The sequence below is a fragment of the Phodopus roborovskii genome, unplaced genomic scaffold, assembly GCF_943737965.1.
Source record: "Phodopus roborovskii unplaced genomic scaffold, PHOROB, whole genome shotgun sequence".
Lineage (NCBI taxonomy): Eukaryota > Metazoa > Chordata > Mammalia > Rodentia > Cricetidae > Phodopus > Phodopus roborovskii.
The window spans coordinates 1044830-1064795 of NW_026125680.1; the positions used below are offsets into that span (position 1 = coordinate 1044830).

Here is a 19966-nt window from a genome sequence, read left to right on the forward strand (position 1 = left end):
GACTGAGTCAATAGAAAATGTGGCCCAATATAATTTAGTTTTAGACTTAAGTATAAATGTCTTGTATAGACTATAAAGCTAAGATTTTTTTTTTTCATTTTTCGAGACAGGATTTCTCTATGTAGCTTTGGATCCTGTCCTGGGACTTGCTCTGTAGTCCAGACTGGCCTCGAACTCACAGAGATTCACCTGCCTCTGCCTCCTGAGTGCTGGGACATTAAGAATCTAAAAGGATGTTGTTTAAAGGAAAACTTCCAGCTTTAGGCTATTAATAATAAGAATATTAGTGATTTCAATTTTTGCTATTGTTGCTGTTTTGAGACAGGGTCTGTCTGTGTAGCCCTGGCTGTCCTAGACATACTATATAGACCAGGATGGCCTTGAACTCATCTGCTTCTGCCTGCCTCTGGAGTGCTGGAATTAAAGGCCAGCTGTTTTGCATGGCAGGCAGTTAAGTTCAATCTTTACATGAAGACAATTGCACCTTGACTCTCACAAGACTCAGAGTAGGAGCATTAAAGCAGAGGAAAATAAGTAGAAGATAGGAAGACTTTTGAAATTCTTAGCCATACTAGAGTGATGAAGCTGGTTTTTGTCATATCTTGTAGGTCTCCTTTTTAGCTCAAAAAGGGGAATGGTCAGCCAAAGAAAATGGCAGTTGTACAGGATTTATTTTGCCAAACACTGTAGTGGTTCCTGTCCACTTTCTTTGATGCTGTAAAATGAAACAGCTAAATGGACAGAATGCCGAAGCCAGTGCTCAGACACCTGGGAAAAATAGTAGCGGTGTTTGACTACAAAGCCAGTAGTATCATTAGCTAGCATTTCCCAAGTTTTGTCTGATGTGAATAATCATGGGTGCCAATGAAAACAGCAGAGTCTCAGGCCTTACTCACCCCCTACATTTGCTAAACGAGAATCTTCTGGGAGAGACCTAGGAACGGGATAGAAATTTCAACATGTACCCTAATTGATTCTTATCCAGTTCATTAGGGAAAGGGTGAATATTTCATGCCACAAGCAGAACTGTTCCCAGAAACCAAGTCTATTTTGCATTGTGCTTTGGGAGTGCAGAATTAGAGGCTCTCCAGAGATTCATTTGCTCTGCTGTTTGCAGATGTGGACTGCCGCTTTTCTACCAGTCCCAGCCGAAGAATGCTCCTGTGACCTTCATCGTGGATGGAGCAGTAGTGAAATTTGGCCAAGGCTTTGGGAAAACCAATATATATACTCAGAAGCAAGAGCCTCCTAAGAAGGTAATTAGCATCCAAACAAAGACTACTTAATGTACACAGTTAGTCCCAAGTTTAATTAGTGCTGGGAGCAAACCCAGGACTTGTCCATATTAGGTAAGTACAACTGGGCAGTAGCACTGCCCCCTAACTTTTAAAATAAAGATATAATACCTGAGAAACGTTCACTTATAGATGAAATATTTATTAAGAAAATGCCATTGCTGTATACAGGCAGGTATTACAGAACTGTAACATCTATTATTTGCTTTATATACAGTAGTCTCGTGAGGTTAGAAATTATGTGATTTTTATTTTCCTTTAATTCAGTTTTTTTTAGAGTGGGAACAATTAAATCCTCAATGTTTAAAGCCTGATGTTTAAATATACTTTAAATAAACCCTCAGTAGTGTGCTAGAGAGATGACTCAGCCATTGAAGGCTAAGCTCACAACCAAAAATATAAGAATTTGCTTCCCAGAACCCACAGATGTCTCTAGCCACCTTTTGCCAGGTGGTGGTGGCATTCACCTTTAATACCAGCACTCAAGAGGAAGGCAGAGGCAGGTGTATCTCTGAGTTCAAGGCCAACCTGGTCTATAGAGTGAGTTCCAGGACAGCCAGATGTACACAGAGAAACCCTGTCTCAAAAACAACAACAACAAAAGCACAATAGCAAATGTTTTAAAGCACTAACATTTAGATAGTCAGGCTGTCCTTAAAAGGCAGGTGTTCCCATACTCCTCCTGTACACAGACATGCACACAAATGTCCCTGCATACATGACTCATAAATCCTAGTGGGGTGAATTTAGCTTGATACCTGTTCCTTTTGTTCTAGGTTATGATGACCAAACGGACTAAAGACATGGGCAAGTTCAGCTCTGTTACTGTGTCTACCATTGATGAAGAAGAAGAAGAAATAGAGGCTGTAAGAGCTTTTGCTTTCAGGGGAATTGGAATGGGGAGGGGGAGTAAGTGACAGTTCAGGCCTGTGACTCTGGAGGTTTAGGTAGGAGGCTCTCAAGTTTAGGGTCTGCATGTACTTCATAGCAAGATTCAATCTCCAAAACAAATAACATACCAGACTGAATAATTTTCAGTCCCTTCCAGTCTGGCTCTGACAGTTTGGGTCTGTCCTTAGCAGTAACAGCAGTTACTTTTCTAGTGTTTCAAGCCAAGTGTGTTTTTAAGGGAGAGGTGTTATCAAATGATCACCATGGAAACTTGAACTCTCCTGTGTTATTGAGAAGATGGAGAGTTGAAAGTGTAGGGAGGCTTGCTGTTTTGAGTTGCAGTTTTTGGACTTGAGTAGTGTAAATCACTACTGAGGTCTTGATTGTAGTGCCTGGTGAGTGTGTTGGTCTAAAGGTCCTTCATTTTTCCTGTAGAGGGAAGTTGCTGACTCGTATGCACAGAACGCCAAAGTGATTGAAAAACAGCTGGAGCGCAAAGGCATGAGCAAGAGGCGACTGCAAGAGCTGGTGAGTGGCATGGGGAGGAAGGGCACAGGACTCCTGGCTTGGATTTCTTTCTTTGAATGATTTGTAAGACGCTCTTGGGAGTTACTAGTATAGTTGGCTGCCAGCTTCCTCACCCCGGGCTTTGACTGTGTTGGTACACCCTGCTCTGCAGTAGTAACGGGGGTCTAAACACCAAGCTAGAAATCATTTGACAGGCCTGACTAGGGTGATGCCTGAATCTGCTGCTTGTGCTCTGCGGTCAGAAGTTAACTGCTGGGTCATTGAGTGCTCTGCAGGGTATGATAGCGCCTAGTTGTGCTACCTCAGTATAACCAAAATGGAGCTGTCATTGCTTTTAAAGCACTGCTAGTTTTCTGCTTTATCCACGGAATTAACTTATAGCATGAAACCTCTATTGAATTTGTTCTTTGATAATGTCATGTATGTATGTATGTATGTATGTATGTAATGTATGTATGTATGTATATTATTCATTCTGATTGTTCTTACCCCCACTCTTTTATCCTCCTCTCACTCTTGTTCACTAATGATTTCTTGATTTATAGTTTTTTGATTATAATAATTATTATTATTTTATTACTCTCAGACATTACTGCAATGATGCTTCATCAAAATGTCTTCTTTTTAAATTTTCCAGGTTAACACATAAAGTAGTGTCCTTTATGGCATTTCATAAATATGCCTCATTATCTTTGTTATCTTTCTTTCCTTACCTTACCACCTTTCCATGCTCCCTACCCCACAGCCGTCCCGTGCTCCCTACCTCTTCTGGTTGGTTTCCTTGCTTCTTCATGTAGTTTCCCGTCCTCTACTAGTCTGTTTTCTTTTCTTTTTCTTTCTTTTTTTTTTTAAAGACATGATTAGTCCAGGCTGACCTCAAACTTGCTATGCAGCCAAAGCTGGCTTTGAGCTTCTGATCCTCCTGCCTCTAGCTACCTGTTTCTTCGATTACAGGTCTATACTCTGCTTCCCCTTCTGCTGCTTTCTTAACACATGTAGTCCACTGTCTCTGCCTTTCCTTTCCTTTCCTGACCCTCTTTCTAGGTTCATGACTTATACATACATACCCATAAAACTTTATATCTAGCTTTCATGAGCCAGAGTTTTAAGTTGATAAGGATTCTAAAGCCACGTTTGTCTTATACACTGAGCAGTTAAGGGCAAGTGGGATAGTTAGAATAAAGAAGAAATGTTAAGAATTTCATGCGATTGTGATGTATCAGGGCATACTTTTTTTTTCTCCTTTCCAGGCTGAATTGGAAGCCAAGAAAGCAAAAATGAAGGGGACCCTGATCGACAACCAGTTCAAATAATCCAGATCTTTCTGAGTTCAGACTGGAGGCCAGCACTTAGATCAAGACAAAATAGCTTCTTGATTTCATGGTCTAGTTTCTGTGTCCCAGGACAAAGTGTCTGGGAATCCCATTCATTTCCCCCACATTGTTGCTCTTTTCTTTCACTGAAGTCCTTGATTCCATCTTGCTTGCTTCCTAGGAGGTAGATTGTTTTCAAAATCTGCCTAAATAAGTTTTCTGTCTTGTCTTTGAGATAGGTTCTTGTTCCATACTGGACGATGGCCTTGAACTTACGATCTTCTTGTTTTAGCCTCTCCAGTGCTGTAATTACAGGAATGCACCACTGTGCCTGGCTTCTGTACCAGTCCTCTTCATTTGAACTACATTTCTGTGATAAATTTAGGGTTAGATATGCCTCTAGTTTCTAAGGTTTCTTACTTGTTCTTCTTCTTCAAAGCTAATACAGTGTTTAAAGATTTTTGAAAAAAAATATGGTATGGGAAGAAAGTAGCAGGAATTAAATTTAAAATTAATTCCATTTCATTCTTTAAAGGTGGATCCTTTTAAGAGACTCTGCCTCTGTTCTTCGAATTGACTATCGTTTGAATCTTTCTCCTGTCAGTAGAAATCAGTTAGAAACCTTAATCTGCAGAAATATTTCTTTACTTAAAGTAGTAGAGTTATAGGTGAGCCATGCCATATCAAACTTCAGAGTTAAATAAGGAAAAGCCATGTATGTGGCTGGGGGTGTAGCTTGGTAGTGGAGTGCATGCTTGGCATGTGTGAGGACATCCCCAGCACAAAAAAAAAAAAAGAAAGAAAGAAAGCAAGCAAGCAAGAAAGAAAGAAAGCAAGCAAGAGAGAGAGAGAGAAAGAAAGAAAGAAAGAAAGAAAGAAAGAAAGAAAGAAAGAAAGAAAAGAAAGAAGAAAAAAGAAAAAAAAGAGCCAGATTGCAGATGCAGGGGTAGGATAGCTCAGGTCTAAATTAAAATATGGCCTTGCTAAGTAACCCAAAGGAGTTAGTCAGTCAGCTGGGAGAATTACTGTGTGAGTATACAGGAAGTCAGCTGGGAGAATTACTGTGTGAGTATACAGGAGGGGGCATAGTGAAAGAAGATTATCTGTTGGGTGTCTTCTTTTACATTTGCTATTTGCAGACAGTTTTAAGTGTGTCACTGCTTCAGTGACGTCAATATCCACGTGGTTCTTCCCATATTCTTATCTGTTTGCCTATATTGCAAGGCATGAGGAAACATGGAGTGTGGTGCCCTCTTCGTGTTATCTATGACCAATTGCACTTTTTAAGCCCCCAAGGCTGTTTGTAAGGTGCTACCAGAAGTAATTTTCTTTGCCTTTTTTCTGATTTTATTACTTGCAGGGAAAAATAGGTAGGGGAGTAGAGGTACAGTTGAGCTAGCAAAAACTGGGCCAAAGAGGATTGGGGATCCTGGGAATGTGCAGAGGGGTGTTGTTACTATCTTTCCAGTTATTCTGCAGCCAGTAAGTAGGGTCTTTCTGTGGCTAATTCTTCTTCGCCTCGTTTCCTGTCCTAGTTGTGAGACAGAATTAACATTGTATGAATGACCAACTATGTCCAGCAGACATGACCTCTACCTTTATTCCACCTTATCCCCAAATTCCTATGTGCACAGCTTGGATATACCTACACCACTTTGGAAATTCAGGCTTCTAGTCTCTGGCCACAGCTGCCGATTATTGCTAGTCTCATGTACTTACTTCTTGTAGACCTTTTTAGGTGTGTTTATAGATTTGAGGGGTGCTTATTTTCTTAGTAATAATTAAACATAATAGTAGTAATAGCAACATTAATACTCGTTACTCTCCCCTGAGTAGCTGGTGTGTGTCAGATGCTGTGGAAAGCACTTTAGAGGTATTAGCTCACTCTAACAATACCTCCTCTGAGATATGTTAGCTGTTGTCATCACCATTTTCCAATGAGTACTCCTGAAGCTCAGACTTCCCCAAGAGCTACTAGCCGGGAATTGGTAAAGCCAAAATCTGACTTTAAAAATTCAAACTCTTTGCTAGGCTGAACTGCTTCTCCTGTGGAATCTTTCTTTATATGTGTATAGTTAGATCAGAACATAATTTCATTTTGAAAACCAAGTGAAGTGCAATGTAAAAATATTCAGCTAGAGAACCCCCTAGAGCAATTCTGTGGTTATACTTCTACATATTTTCTGAAATATTTGCTCTTAGATAAATGCCAACCATTTCAACATCTGGCTCAAGTTACACATTTTGCTTCCTCTAAAGATTGTGAAATATCAAGTCCTTAGTATTGAGTGAGCGTGTACCTTTCTTTATATTTTACTCTGTTATTGAGAATTTAAAACAATATGATGTACATTCTCTTAATTTCTAGTGTTTTTATAGCAAATGTGTTTTAATGTTAATAAAAAGAGCCATATTGAAATTTTGGAAAGTCATACTCTCTTTTTGCAAATGATCTACTGTGGCAAAAATATGAAAATGTTGCGAAATGTTCTCACTCTAATAATTGGTGACATTTGGGTAATTGTAACTGTCACTTAAGGAAAATTGAAAAGCTTTTTAAAGACTAAACTGTCTTGTGGAGGGTGCTGGCATGTGTGTCCAGTTCTAACACTTAGGATAATTTTTATTCAGGAGTTCAAGACCAACCTAGGCACCCTAGCAAGCAAGACTCCAAACAAAATGTAAAATAATGTAAATAATAGAATGGAATAAACTAAACCAGCTTGATTTGAACATCTTAAGATTCATATTGCCATGGACCATATGTCCTTAGTCTCCTCTGATTTGTGCATTTCTCAGGGGTATATACTGATTTTCATTTAATTTTCCTAATGATAGATGATATTGAACATACTTTATTACAGTTTTTAAAAATGTTTATTAACCATATTTTTTTTGTTTGAGATGGGGTCTCATGTAGTGGCTGGCTGTTAGTTTTACTTTTAGATTTTTGAAACAGGATCTTATATAACCCAAGCTAACAGTATCAAATTCCCTGTGTACCAGAGGCTGACCTTGAACTTCCGCATGTGGGGATTACATGGTTAGTGTGTTTTATTCTTGGTGGGTTTACTAAGGTCTTTTTTTGTTTGTTTTGAGACAGGGTTTCTCTGTGGCTTTGGAGCCTGTCCTGGGACACGCTCTGTAGACCAGGCTGGCCTCAAACAGAGATCTGCCTGCCTCTGCCTCCCGAGTGCTGGGATTAAGGGCACCACTGCCCGGCTTTTAAGATCTTTTAAGTTTTATTTTATGTGTATGAGCATTTTGCCTGCATATATGTATGTGTATCACATGTGCCTGATTTCCTGTAGAGGTCAAAAGAGGGCATGAGATTCCCTTGGAACTTGAGGCATGGGTGGGTGCTGGGAATGGAAGCAGTCTCTCCAGCCTCTGTCTTTAGAAACAGAAAATCTGATGGCTGTGGGATTTTTATTCTTTTGCTACTAGCAAAGATTGAATCTAATATCTAATATGGCTGCTGGTCAAGTGCTCTACCACTGACATGTTTCTCCCAGCAGTGACTTTGAACTGTCTTGCCTGCACCTCCCAAGTGCTAGGAATACAGACTTGGGCTACCGTGTCCAATTTCTCTAACCATTATTATTTGTTGTTCGTTTGAGACACGGTCTCACTATGTAGCTCTGGCTGTCCTGGAACTCACTATGTAGGCCAAGCTGGCCTTAGACTCACAGAGATCCACCTGCCTCTGCTACCCAGGTGCTGGGATTAAAGGCGTGTATCACCACGCCTGGCTCTCTAACCATTTATAAGTACCTAGTTGAATAGTGTTAATTTGCATCACCATGATACAATCTGGAGAATTTTTCATCGTCTAGATTGGAAACTACATTGAGCAAACCCCTCCATTCCCACTTTCCTAAGCCCTGGTAACCACCATTGTTGTTTCTGCTCCAGTGAATCAGTCTAATTCAGATACTTCATGGAAGTGGACTCATACAACGCTTTTCTATTCACGAGGGTCTTATTTCACAATGTGTGAGTCCTCAGTGTTTATCCATGCATATTTAAATTCCTTTCCCTTTTAAAGTATAATAATTCCCTAGCATGTATGTGGCACATTTTATTGATTCACTCGTTGTCAGTAGACTGCTATTTGGATAGTGCTGCAGTGAACATGGCTGTGTAAAAATAGCTTTTGGACATCCTAGTTGCAATTGTTTAGGTAAGATTGTTTTAGGGTTTTGTGGGGTTTTTTTGGGGGGGAGGCTGTTTTGTTTTTGTAGTGAGCATTGGATCTTGGATCTTCACATGCTATATAAGTACTCTATCATTTAACTATATCCCTAGCCCTATACTTTTTTTTGAAGAATTTTTTTTGAGCCAGGCAGTGGTGGTATACATCTTTAATCATCCCAGCACTGGGGAGGCAGGGGCAGGTGGGTCTCTGTGAGTTCGAGGCCAGCCTGATCTACAGAGTGAGTGCCTGGATAGGCTCCAAAGCTACACAGAGATACCCTGTCTCGAAAAACAAAAAAGAAAAAAATTTTGACAATGGGATTTTGTTAGCTCAATCAGACCTTGAATGCTGCTTTTTTTTTTTTTCTTTTTTGCCTCCCAAGGAGCTAGGATTATAGACTGGAACCACAAGGTCTGGCTTTTTGTAATTTTTCCAGGAGATTTTGTTCTTGTTTTCCTTAGCTGTTCTATGTACTTTTTCAAAATCTATAAGGGCTCAAATTTCTCTGTATTGAAATTGCATTGTAATTTTATTGCATTTCTTCCGTGACTGGTGATGTTGACTGTCTTTTAATAGACTTGTGGCCTTTAAGACAGCATCCTTAGAGAAATGTTTTTATGCAAGAGCTTTTTCAATTTGAATTGGTTTCTTTTTTTGCTACAAACATATGTGTATGTTAATTTTCCATCTGTGTATCTTTGGTAAAGTGTGTATTCCGCTCTTCTGATTTTTTTAGTTTAGAATTTATTTTGTTTTATTTATTTGTGTTTTTGGTTTTCAAGACATGGTTTCTTTGTGTAGCCCTAGCTGTCATGGAACTAGCTCTGTAGTCCAGGCTGGCCTTGAACTCAGAGATCCAAGGTGTATAACATCATATAATTTATCACTTTCATTTTATTTAAAAATTTTTGCAACCTGGAGGTAGTGGCACATGCCTGTAATCCCAGCACTTGGGGGGGGGGTGGGCAGAGCCAGCCAGATCTCTATGAGTTTGAAACCAGCCTGGTCTACAGATCAAGTTCCAGGACAGCCAGGGCTGTTACACAGAGAAACCCTGTCTGGGGGTGGGGGCTGCATGTTTCAGAGATGACCATTTCGTATTGGATGACCAACTGGTAATGCTTTTCCCTGTGGGAAGTGAATAAATGCCATTTTCTTTTTTTAAAATATTTCAGCATTCAAGCTGATCAGTCGGTGGTGGTGCATGCCTTTAATCCCAGCACTTGGGAGGCAGAGGCAGGCAGATCTCTGTGAGGTAGAGGCCAGCATATTCTATAAGAGTTAGTTCCAGGACAGCTTCAAAAGCCACAGAGAAACCGTTTCTTGAAAAATAAAAAATACAAGCAAAAAAAAAAAATCAGCATTCCTTAGTTGCCTGTACTTCTTTGTGTAGAGTTCAGGCCTCGTGGACTTTCCTTTGTCCACTTTAGCATGTCTATTATTCTTGTCCTTGTTCAGCCCATGTTATAATCACAAACTAAAAGAAGTAATAAAAAACTTTCAAAAATTACAGTGCTAGGGATTGATCCTCAGTCCTTTCACATTCTACACAAGCAGTCTACCACTAAACTATATCCCTAGATCCCCTGATTCATGTTTTCTTTTACCATTATTTTTAATTATGTGTATGCATGTGTGCTTGTGTGTGGGTATGCCACATGTATGTAAGTGCTTGTGGAGGGCAAAGGTGTTGGATACCCTGAAGTTACAGGCTGTTGTGAGCTGCTAGTTGTGGGTGCTGGGTCTCAAACTCTGTCCTTTGAGTGATGAGTAATCTTAACTGCTGAGCCATCTCTGAAGTCCTTACTCATCCTTTAAAGTAATAGCTGCAAAGTGGAGAATGGCTTGTAGGGAAGCAAGAACAGAAGCAGGGAGGCCAGTTATTACATATCTTGGCAATCCTATATGAGGTAACAGTAAGGAGGCCAGGTGGTGGTGGTGCACGCCTTTAATCCCAGCACTCAGGAGGCAGAGGCAGACCAGCCCAGTCTACAGAGCGAGGTTCAGGACAGGCTCCAAAGCTACAGAGAAACCCTGTCTCAACCACCCCACCCCACCCCCGCAAAAAAACAGGGAAAAATTGGAGAAAGGAAAGTGAGTGCATTTGAGAAGTGGCTTGGGGAGGGGTGGCTAACAAGGCTAGCTTCTGGATGATATGTGTGAAATGAGGGGAAGAAAAGAATCAAGGATAGCTCCTTGAATTATAGCTACAATCATCGAGTGAATAAGTTTCATTTTCTTTTTAAAAGTCTCTCTGTGTGTGTGGGGGGGTTGCCATTGTGTGTGCATGTGAGGGTCAGAGGGAAATTTTGTGGAGTCAGTTCTTTCCTTCCACCGTGTGAGCTCCTGGGTATGGAACTCAGGTCAACAGACTTACACAGCAAGTGTCTTTCCCCACTGGGCTGTCTTGCCAGACCAGAAGTGCCTTTTTCTAGGATGGAGAGGAACAGCTTTGTGAGAAAGCCAGGGACTATGTATTGGACATACTTCTGACATGTTTATGGGCTATCTAAGTAGAGATGTCAGATAAACAGTTAAATGTTGAATTAGTCAGATATTTTGTCACCAGGAGCAAAAGCCGAAGAGAAACAATTTTAAAGGAGCTTACTTACAGGCTGGTCATTAGCCTCCATTGGTTTTGGGCCTGAACCGGGACAGAAAACCATAGGCGAAGTGGAGGGGCAGAGCTGCTCATCTTGTTACATGCAGGAAACAGTATGAGGGAGGGGCAAGGCACAACCCCAAGAACATGCTGCCAGTGACCTTTTCCCTCTAACTGCCATTACCTTCCTATCGGAAGATCTATTACTACCCAATTTTAAAACATACCAATGGATGTAACACACATGGTCCATTTGTCTCTGACCTTACAGACACGGCCATGGGGATGTTGACTAATCTTTCAAGTATCTTTCAGTCTAATTGTTGACAGCCAAGATTAATTATAACAGAGATATAATTTTTCAGCCCAGTTGTGGAAGATTTGCTACAGATGTAAGTTTGGAAATTGTCTAAGACTGGAGGCATAGCTCAGAAGTTCAGAGGGCCTAGGTTCAGTTCTCACCAGCTATACAACAGTTCTCTGGTTCCAGGAGGTCTGATAGCTTCTTCTGGCCTCCACAGGTACTAGGCACTACACATGTACCCAAGTACACATGTGACACACACATAAAATAAAAAAATAATTGGAAGTTCTCAATGTGTAGATGCTAATTAAAACCACAAAACAGGTTGAGGTTGCCAAAGATACAAGTATAAAGGTACACATCTCTAATCCCGGAATTTGGGATACAAGAGGCAGGTGGATCTCTGTGAGTTGAGGCCAGCCTGGTCTATAGAGGGAGTTCCAGGACAGCCTCCAAAGCTACAGAGAATCCCTGTCTGGAAAAACAAAAACCGAAACCAAAAAGGTATAGTTAGCAAAGAGAATAGGGCCCAGAGACTTGAGTGTTTGGTCAGAAGCTGTGACTAAGGTTGGAAGATGGATGTTGGCACAGGATTAGGGACTACTTGATACAAAAGAAATGCCAGTCCACTTGGAAGTTTGGACCATAGAGCAAGTACCTAGTGGAAACCATGGAGGGATATAGTCACTGCTAGAGACAACTTTCTTAACAAAGAGGAAGGAATGGAAATACCCTGGCTTCTACCCTTCTTTCCAATCTCCTGCCAATAACTCCCAGCAGCCAAACTTATCAGGAAGTCAAAGAAGAAGGGAGCCTGGGAAATGTCATTGTCTGCTACCCTGAGCACAGCAGGAAGAAAGAAGCAAATAGGCAAATGACCAGCCCGTGCTTAAAGGAAGAGGAAATGATCATCTGCCAAATGCCACAGATAAATATGATGAGGACTTGGAAATGCCTGTTGCATTTAGCAAGGAAAAGGTTGGTGACCTGGACAAGAGCAGTTGGAATAGAGCAGTGTCAGCAAATGCCTGACAGAGTTCAAGAGAGGAAGGCCAAGAGCAGTGGAGTTGCAAGTTGAAGACAGAATTTTTAAACATGTTTTTTGCTATACAGGAAAGGTGGGGAATGGTGTGGCATGTGGGGGGAGAAAACTGACACGTACTCTCAGGACAAGAGAAATAACAGCAGATTTAAATGCTGATTTAAAAAAAAAAGCCCAAGGGAGAAGAATGGATGATGCAGGAGAGGGAATTATGGGAGGGGTGTATTTGAGCCCCTCCAATAAAAGAGAACCAATGATAGGACTTACAGAAGCTCAGTGGATGCTGGGGGTAGCATAGTGGCAGAGTGTGCTTGAGAGTGCAGCACAGAGCATTTGTGTAACTGGAATGAGGCCCTATGTTCTATGTCCAACCACAAAAAGAAAGATGTAGATGGTCTTCAGCCCTCTAATTAAAGACCTAAAAGATCATTTGCTACATCCCTCGACTGCATGCAGCAATTTCCCGTGTGTCTCTCAGATATATAGGCTTTGCTTAAAAGTTCAGTGTCAAGAATCTCAGACTTCTCTTAGGTTCCTCCTTGTATCCTAGTTTCTCTGGCGGTGTGGATTGTAGGCTGGTGATCCTTTGCTCTATGTCTAAGAACCATATATGAGTCAGTATGTGAGTCTCAGCTAGAAGGCCTGGGCAGTCTAAGGAACCTCTGACAGTGGAACCAGGATGTTTCCCTGGTGCACAAAAGGACTTTGGGAGCACATACCCCATGGAGGGATACTCCCTTAACCTAGAGACAGGGGGGAGGGCCTAGTCCCCACTCCAAATGACTCGACAGATTTTGTTAACCCCTCCTGGGGGGCATGACCCTCCCTGTGGAGTGGGGGGGAATGGGATGGGAGGGGGAGCAGGAAGCATGGGAGGGAGGGAGGGGGAACTGGGATCGATATGTAAAATTATATATATATATATTGGGCTTCTCAAAGCAGCCATTTTGATTGTAAGCTAGACACAAGTATTAGAAATCCTTTCCCACTTTTTAAGATTTTATTTTAGCAAATTGTTTTTCTATTTATTTTCCTTTTCCAAATAGGAAGATGCAACCGATGTTTTTTGTTCATGGTTGGTTTTCAGTTTAGACAAAGTAGCTGTGAGAACGTTTAGGGTCAATTAGAAAAATAGAAACGCACCATTTATTGGAATGGCAGATTTAAAAGAAAGGTTAATGTTGTTGAGATAGTGTCTCCTATCTGATGCTGGCCTTGAACTCACTATGTCATGAAGGATGGTTTTTGAACCTTTGGGGGGTAGGGGCTTTTGAGACAGGGTTTCTCTGTGGCTTTGGAGGCTGTCCTGGAACTCGCTCTTTAGACCAGGCTGGTCTCAAACTCACAGAGATCTGCCTGCCTCTGCCTTCTGTGTGCTGGGATCAAAGGCGTGCACCACCACTGCCCAGCTGACGGTCTTTGAACTTCTGATTCTCCCTGCTTCCACCTCTGGTATCCTGACATTACAGGAGTGTACCACTATGCCTGGCTGCATACAGGACTGGTGACTGAAATCAGGGCTTCGAATATCCAGCTGAATGATATACCCATCCCCTAAAATGGTAGATTGTTGACAGAAAAGAGCATCTTACAGAACAGTATATGTAGAGTGATATTGTTTAGTATCCTCTATATCTCTTGTGTATATGCATATGCATATAGAGGGAAAGGAAAGAGAAAAGATGAAGGTAGAGATGGAGATGTACATTAAGATGATGCAAAGCAGTGGTCTCAAAACCAGGCATGGTGATGTACATCTGCAGTCCCAGCACCTGGGGTGTAGAAGCAGAAAGATGAGGAGTTCAAAGCCAGCAAGGGCAATATAACAAGAGCTCGTCTTACAAAACCAAAAGAAATTGAGAAAAGATAGTGATCTCAGGCAGATATGTTGGTGCACATCTATTACCCCAGAACTAAAGAGGCTGAGACTGAGGGATTGCTTGAGCTCAGGATTTAGGACTGTCAGTTCTCTCTCTCTCTCTCTCTCTCTCCCCCTCCCCCTCCCCCCTACTTGTCCCCCACCCCTCTCTCTCAATCTCTCACACACCTCTCTCTCTCTTTCTTCACCCCCCCTCACACACACACACACAGCGGTTTGTTGGTAACCAGAGTGTGGCATTGAGTTCTAGTATAACTTCTCTGAACTTGTTTCAAATAATGGAGAGTGACAACTTTTATGTAATTTTTTATATTAAAATAGTATAATTGAAAAAAAATAAAAATAGTATAATAGATGTCAGAACTCTGTCATAGAAAGAAAGGAAGATATATGGACCATCTCACAAATGTAGATATAAAGGTCCTGAATATATATGGATGGATGTTCTAAATAGAATTCAAATGAAATTCTAGAGTAATTTACATTCATGAAATGAACAAGATGAGAATGCCTGCTGTCATTGCTATTGCTTAACACTATTCTGGAAGTTCTATCTTAGTTAACAGAATAGGAAAAAAAAAAAAAAAAACGAGGAAACTCATAAAAACCCTCATTGTTCCAATTATGCTCATGAATAAGGACAGGGAAAAAATTTTAAATTATGGCAAATGGTCATCTGTCAGAAAAATCATGGAGCTAGGGAAATGGCTTGGTGGTTATAAAAGCTTGCCACATGAGTGTAGGGACTTGAGTTCAAGTCCCCAGAACTGGAGATATGGCATGATTATCTGCAATCCTATCACTCTCATGGGAAGATGAGAAGTGCAGATAGGAGAATTCCCGGAAGCTCATAGACTGCCCTGCCTTTCCTGGAAGGAGCCACAGGCTTGAGGATGGGGTGGGTACTGAAGACTATGGGTGGCGCAGAATGGTGTGAGTTGTCAATAGCCTGTCTGTCACCTTTTCTTGTGGATCCACCAGGGTCTGGAGGTACCTCCTGCATGAGGAACTGGTTTGGTTCCCTGCTTCCAGGCACCAGACACAGGGTCTACTTGTTCATTCATTCTGATATCACTTCCTTCTCTGATACCTTCCTGCTCATGTCTTTACCACCACAAGGGTCTTCCCTGCTTTTCAAACATGCAAGCACATTCCTGTCTTGAAGCCTTTGTGGTTGCTGGTTCCTCTGTGTGGTACACTTTTCCCTCGGGTATTGAGTGGCAGTCTGTTCCCTCACTTCCTTTGGATCTTCATTTTCTTTGCAGAAATACCATTTTTTTCCCTCAGAGGACTTTGGTGACCACTGTATCTAAACTTTCATCACCTCCTATTTTTGCTTTCTCTTTTGCGTTTTTTTCTTCCCGTAAAACCCTGTGTATTTTTCTTGCTCATGTCATTTATTACCTGCTGCTCCCACTGTCCCACTGCCTTAAAAGCTCAGAGTTCAGTAAGAATAGGGATCTCTCTCTTTCTCTCTCTCTCTGTGTGTGTGTGTGTGTGTGAGAGAGAGAGAGAGAGTGTGTGTGTTTAGAGCCTAGTAGAGTTCCTGATAATGCAGTAGATGCTCAATACATATTGAGTGAGTGAATGAATGAATGAGTGAATGAATGAAACACTTTTTGATTGTTGACCAGTGCCGCTGTGCCCTCTTCCTCCCTGTGGTTGCACACTGTGATGTGATTCTCCGCTCCTTCTTTGGCCTAAAGGACTCTACCTATGACAACAGATGCTGAGTTATCTGTCTGACAGAAAGACGTGGGTTGAGAAAAGAGTTTGAAGGTTCCCAGCATGTGGGTATAATAATAACCAAAGAGATGGCAATGCTAATTACCCTGATTTGATCATTACATATTTGAGAATATGTATTGAAGTGCAATACAACAATCCTCCATAAATAAGTGTAACCATTATATATGACATTCAACACTCAAAAAGGAAGAATGCTTCAGGCGTCAGTCTTGCCTTCAGAGAGCTCACAGTCTCTCCAGGAAGACAGGGTTGTGGGTCTGCTGAGGTTCTGATACCTTCGCCATTAGCAGTCATACTCACATACTCGCATAGCCCTTGCGTACTCCTGCATCCCTGTGAGACAGTCATGGCTCTTTGGTTTCCAGGATTCAATAGTGGGAGCTGACTAGACCTACCCTTTCATGGGACTGGTTCTACTCCTTATTAGGAGACACACAGAGACAGACCATATGTGTGTGCGGGGGGGGGGGGTCCTCAAGTAATCCTGACAGGTATATCTGTGTACTCAGACTGGCCTCAAACACATAATCTCCCTGCCCCAGCCTCCGAAGTATTGGGATTGCATGGGTGCAACACCATGCCAGACTCTGATTGGCTTCTTTGTTCTATCTAGTGCCCAAGAAATACATCCCTGCAACTGTTGACTTCCTCTGTTGACCTCAGCCCTCAGGCTGCTATGGAGCCTAGGCACAGCCTCCTGGGCCTCTGTCATGGAACTTGTCATCCATGATAGAATTGTCCATTGACCATTCTGAATTACAAACATCCAAAGGTAGAGACCATATCTGTCTTGTTCACTGTGGCATTGGCAGTGATTAACCAAGTCCCTTGGCATAGTAGATGCAGAAAATGATGTCTCAGGGCATGAACACTGCAGGCCAGACTGCCTGAATTATAACAGGCATGCATGGGGTACACAAATATAGATGTAGGCAAAACACCCAAACATACAAAAACAAAAACAAAAAAAAAGCTGTTACTACTTGCTTAGAGCTCCTCGTGGGTGACAAGCTAGTTTTGTTTTGCTTTTGAGATGGTTTTTCTGTGTAGTCTTAACTGTCCTGGAACTAGCTGTGTAGACAAGACTGGCCTCAAACTACAGAGATCCACCTGCTTCTGCCTCCTGAGTGCTGGGATTAAAGGTGTGTGCACCACCATAACACAGCTAACAAGTTAGTTTTAAGAGGCACAGCTGGGTGCTCAACCCACGCTTCAATCCCATTGAATCCTCATCAAAACTATTCCTCCTTATGTGGGGAACTTTCCCAGAATAGTGAGACATTAAATGACCATGCATGTAAAACCTATGTAGGCGGAGTACCTGGTTATTGTCACTCTAGCAGGTGATGAGCCATCTACTGTGTATTTTGTCATTGTAGTAGTGCTCTTTTCCTTTGTAATTATAATTAGTGTTCCTTTGTCATCCCCTGCTTCTTGTTATCTGCCTGCGTTTAACCCTGACTCCTATATTGTTTATTCATCCCCCCAGTAGACAAGTGTTCATCTTCTGATTTGTCAAGCTTGGAGTAGTTTTTAATCAGTTTATAATATTGTAATCGCTACACGGGTTTTGTTTTCCATCAGTAAGATCTTTGTTATTACAATTAGTAATTGCTGTAACAAAAATAATCGTCATTGGGGCATGGAGCAGCGAGCTTTGTTTAGTTGATGCTGGGATCAAATCCAGGACCTTGTGCCTGCTAGAGAAGTGCTCTAAACAAAGCTTGCTGCTCCCTGCCTGTAACCCTATCACTCAGGAGGATGAGAAGTTCAAGGTTATTCTTCTGATGCAAAGCAAATTTGAGGCTAACCTGGGATACACTTTGAAGACCCGGTCAACCCTGTCACAAACAAAACAAAACAAAAATCTGTAGTCCTGGCTTTATATTTAATTCTTGTTCAGGAAATGGCTTAGGTAAAAGTTTGGGGCTTTGGGGGGGGTATTAGGAACACAAACTCATAAATAGTTCCTGAAATAATATAGACATTTCCTGGTACAAACTAATGAAATCCGAGGGAAGGCAACTCTAGATATTTGAGCAGTTTGATTCTGCTAGAATTTGTTCTGGAGTCAACAGAAAAGCCAGTACTACTTGGCAAACGCATTGTATCTCCCTTCAGTCTCCTGAAGCAGACATTTCTCTCTCTCCCCCTGCCAGCACCCCTCAACCTGAGCTTTCATCAGAAAGATTGTTTTTCCTCAGAGCAGAATTCAGGCTAACAGCGAGAACGCCTTCCGCCTCAGACCAACGCCAGCGCAACAGCGCCCTCTTCCTCTCTGTGGTGGATGCGGAGATGTTTCCCTGCTCCTCAGTCCTCAAGAGCTCTCTCTGCCTTCAGCTCTCAGACCCCTGTGGGACTTCTCTGCCTGTGTGGGACTACCTTGGCTGAAGAGAACTGCTTTCCCAAAGGCGTGTTTCCTTTCCGGAGCAAGCAATGAGGATACAGGGATGCAAGAGCCCGCCCTAGTGTCCTGGCTTCAGAGCTTCCCGTTAGCTACAGCCTGTACCCCAGCCCCATGTGTCTTCTAGGTCTGTCTCCATGCCTTCCTTCCAACAGGTGATCCCGAGAACTCCCGATAAACCTCCTGTGGATGATATAAATTGAGTCTGTTCCTAGTGGATGGAGAGATGGCTCAGTGGTTAACACCACTTTGCTGTTCTTGCAGAGACCCTAGGGTAGGGGTTCTCAACACCCATGTAGTGCATAACACTTTGTGACTGCAGTTCCAGCGGATCTGACGCCCTCTACCGGCCTCCACTGATACTACATGCACCTGATCCACAGACACATGCAGGCAAAACATTGCTTCATATAAAATAAAAACAAATAAATATTTTAAAAGGAGTCTGCTCCTTAATGAACTCATCCTGCAGCTCAAGGACAATACTTAGCTGCGTTTTCAGATACGGATTCCCTCACTGCTCATGGACTTTATCACTTATTTCTTCTCTTTCTGGTGATGCCATGGTCTCCATGTCCTCTAGGTGTATAAATTTGAATAGACTTTCAAGAGAAAACCCTTCTTTGGCATGAGTACCCTTCTCACCTCTGCTATTTCCTCCCATTTACCTGTTAGCTATTCTTTTTTGTTTGTTTATTGAAACATGGTGTCAGTATGTAACACAGACTGACCTTATATGGGGAAATCCTCCTACATCTGCCTCCCTAGTGCTATTCCTTAACTGCTTGTGATCACCAAGGCTCCATTCTTAGCCCTCTTCTGGTTTATTTCATTCATGATTGTGGCTTCAGCTACCCCCCATTATTAATACATAGTAATGATGCCCAAATGTGTCAGTTCAGGTCTCTGCTGCTGAGACACTTTCATGTCCAAGCAATTATTTGTCATCTCCACTGCAGTGTCCCACGGGTATTCCAATCCCAGAATATCACAATAGCTCTCCCCTTGTCCTCAAGTGTCTTCCCAGTTCCAGGTACCCACTTATGCAAGCCAGAAAGCAGACTTCCCTAGCATATCCCCTTCCCCTTATCACTGGCTTCCTCAAACCACCATGTCCTGTTGGCTCTGCTTCTTTAAGGGTTCTTAGATCCCTGCCTTTCTTCTCTACTCAATGTCCTAGTTAGGTATAAAAGCCACGTGACCCTGGAGGAGTGCGGTGACCATTTACACCTGGGCCTATAGGTGGATATGATGGTACCCAAAACACAGAGACAACTTCCCAAGCCACTGCTGCCTCTGTGACTGCTTCTCTAATAGAACAGAAGCTTTGCCTGGCTGCTGCAGGACGATGCCAGGAATCCTGAAGTGTTGGTACTTTAAGAGTACCTAGGCCAAGGCTGAAGCAGTTCTCACAAGAGGCCTTCCATTCTCTCTCTCTGTCTCTCTCTCCCTCTCTGTCCCTCCTTCTTCCCTTCCTCCTTCCCTCCTTCTCTCCTTCCCCCTCCCTCCCTCTCTCCATCCCTCCCTCCCTCCAGGGGCTGAGGATAAAACCCAGAGCCTTATATGATATATATATATATATATATATATATATATATATATATATATATGCTAGGAAAGTGGTCTAGGGTGAGCTGGACCCCCTATTCCAGCCTCTTCCATTGGCTGATTAATTGGTTAACTAATTCAGATAGGATTTTTCTGTGTATCTCAGGCTGACCTGGAACTCACTGTGTAGTCCAGGATGGCCTCAAACTCTTG

General features: G+C 42.2%; 1 protein-coding gene and 1 long non-coding RNA gene across 3 annotated transcripts in view; one reads left to right on the forward strand and one right to left on the reverse strand.

Moving 5' to 3' along the window:
- LOC127217429 (uncharacterized) overlaps positions 1 to 19966 on the reverse strand; it is a 66593-nt gene that overhangs the window by 17050 nt on the left and 29577 nt on the right. The gene's annotated exons all lie outside the window — the stretch shown is intronic.
- Steep1 (STING1 ER exit protein 1) overlaps positions 1 to 19966 on the forward strand; it is a 32048-nt gene that overhangs the window by 8458 nt on the left and 3624 nt on the right. Inside the window, exons 4-8 of one of the 2 annotated variants that reach the window (XM_051178417.1) lie at positions 1118 to 1256; positions 2072 to 2161; positions 2622 to 2714; positions 3965 to 5071; positions 5108 to 6768. In XM_051178417.1, the coding sequence (XP_051034374.1) occupies positions 1118 to 1256; positions 2072 to 2161; positions 2622 to 2714; positions 3965 to 4027 (385 nt within the window). In that variant the 3' untranslated portion in view covers positions 4028 to 5071; positions 5108 to 6768. Of the gene's footprint in view, positions 1 to 1117; positions 1257 to 2071; positions 2162 to 2621; positions 2715 to 3964; positions 5072 to 5107; positions 6769 to 19966 lie in introns of those variants that run through there. The other variant, XM_051178418.1, reaches the window with a different exon arrangement.